The following is a 1,791-nucleotide window of genomic DNA, read 5'->3' as shown; positions in this document are numbered from 1 at the left end:
TAACAAAATAACAATACCAAAAATCATTCTTTCATAGTCCAACACAAAATGAGAAAAATTGCCACCATCAATAACTATGTATGGTGGATATGATTTATAAGTTATGGCCCCATCACCATCTACTTCCTCAACGTCTGCATGATGTACTCAGCATAAAGATCCCTACACCCAAGAAAAAATGGTCATTTTCATTAACAATTAATTAATTACCATAACGCCATAAACACTTGATATACCTATATATTATATATACATAATCAAATAGAAAGAGAGCTTACATTGAGTATTGAATGGCATCATGAGCAGTATCCGAAGGCAGAAACTCATCCACTGCAACCTCTTTGTTCTCATTTTTCTTGTCTTATATTCTTCGTCAAGAAAATCCATTAACATCTTTTCAACCCAAACCCAATTTATGTTAACATATATACAAGAAATAGTAACATACTTTCATTGACTTCTTTTTTATATATAATGGCATTCTTCTTTAATTAATTTCAAGTAATTAAAAAAGGATACAGTCCTCAAAGAATCGGCGGATCTCAGCCAAACGATGAGGTGCCAGCTGGCTAATATCAGTGTAGTGACGATACTCTGGATCATCAGCACATACTGCAATAATCTTGTCATCTTTTTCTCCCTATATATATATATATATATATATATATATATATATATATATATATATATATATATATATATCAAAAAGCAAAAACTTTTTTTCATAAATTTCAACTCATAAAAATGATAATGATAATGATAATGATAGAGCACCTGATCAATCATAGGCATCAGTCCAATGGCCCTAGCTCTAAGAAAACATCCTGGAAGCACAGGCTCCTGCAACAAGTGTACTCAATTACTAACTTTCAAAGATATATATATATATTTCCTAATTATAAATCCACATAAATACCCTCATTAAATACCTGCATTAGGACAAGAACATCCATGGGGTCATTATCTTCGCATAGGGTACGAGGAATGAAGCCATAGTTATGAGGGTAGACAACAGATGAATATAAGATGCGATCAACCTTGATGAGCCCAGTTTTCTTATCAAGTTCATATTTCACTTTGCTTCCTTTTGTGATCTCAATAACCTGTTTACAGATCAACCCAATTCAATATGTAGCCAAATAGATGAAGCGAAGTTTCATACAGATTGGGCACATTTAACAAGATTAACTTACCACATTGACAATTTGGGGAGCTCCGGGTCCTGTGTAGGCATGCAGGGTTTAGTAATCATAAATTGAGAAAAAAAAATTAAGTTAATAGAATCGATGAAATTAAGATACCAATCTCAAGATCATGCCATGGATGAGCAGCGACGGATCTCCTTGATAAGGAAGATAGGATCCTTTCGTTCAAACGAGGGGTACGCTTCTGTTCACTCATATCTGTATCATCCACTATTGTCAATATAAATTGGATACAGTATCATGATTATCGTATAAAACTACAAATATCCCTTTTTCTAATTTGAAAACTTGGGAATCTGCATACTTATAACAAAGCAGCTACTGGTTGTGGGATCGAATGAACCCTAAAGTAAAGATTGGAGATCTTTAAACATGGAAGATGATGCGATTTTGCATAAACGAACAACCAATAAACAGAAACAAAGTTCGTACCTTGATCGTAAGTTGGAAATGAAGAGGGGTTGAAATAGTCGCCGGAGTAGGGCAGGTTGAGGAGGAGAAACGGAAGGGGGGGAATATATAGAGAGAAAGAGGGGTTTGGTCGTTTGGATTTCGGAGTAGGAAGTCAAATGAACGTGGAGACAAG

General features: G+C 34.6%; 1 protein-coding gene across 1 annotated transcript; it reads right to left on the bottom strand.

The window, feature by feature from the left end:
- On the bottom strand, positions 1–1,791 carry LOC145121218 (soluble inorganic pyrophosphatase 1). The gene is made up of 8 exons (XM_079056998.1): positions 1,638–1,791; positions 1,302–1,403; positions 1,194–1,222; positions 930–1,103; positions 775–840; positions 520–640; positions 279–360; positions 1–162 (listed from the first exon to the last, which is right to left on the bottom strand). Exons 2-8 carry the CDS (start codon positions 1,399–1,401, stop codon positions 120–122), a joined length of 615 nt encoding a protein of 204 aa, XP_078913124.1. The 5' UTR covers positions 1,402–1,403; positions 1,638–1,791; the 3' UTR covers positions 1–119.

The sequence above is a fragment of the Lactuca virosa genome, chromosome 6 (assembly GCF_052849685.1).
Source record: "Lactuca virosa cultivar CGN04683 chromosome 6, Lactuca_virosa_CGN04683_v6, whole genome shotgun sequence".
Taxonomy (NCBI): Eukaryota; Viridiplantae; Streptophyta; class Magnoliopsida; order Asterales; family Asteraceae; genus Lactuca; species Lactuca virosa.
Note: the sequence above shows the minus strand (reverse complement) of the source record. Positions and strands in the feature narration are given on the sequence as shown.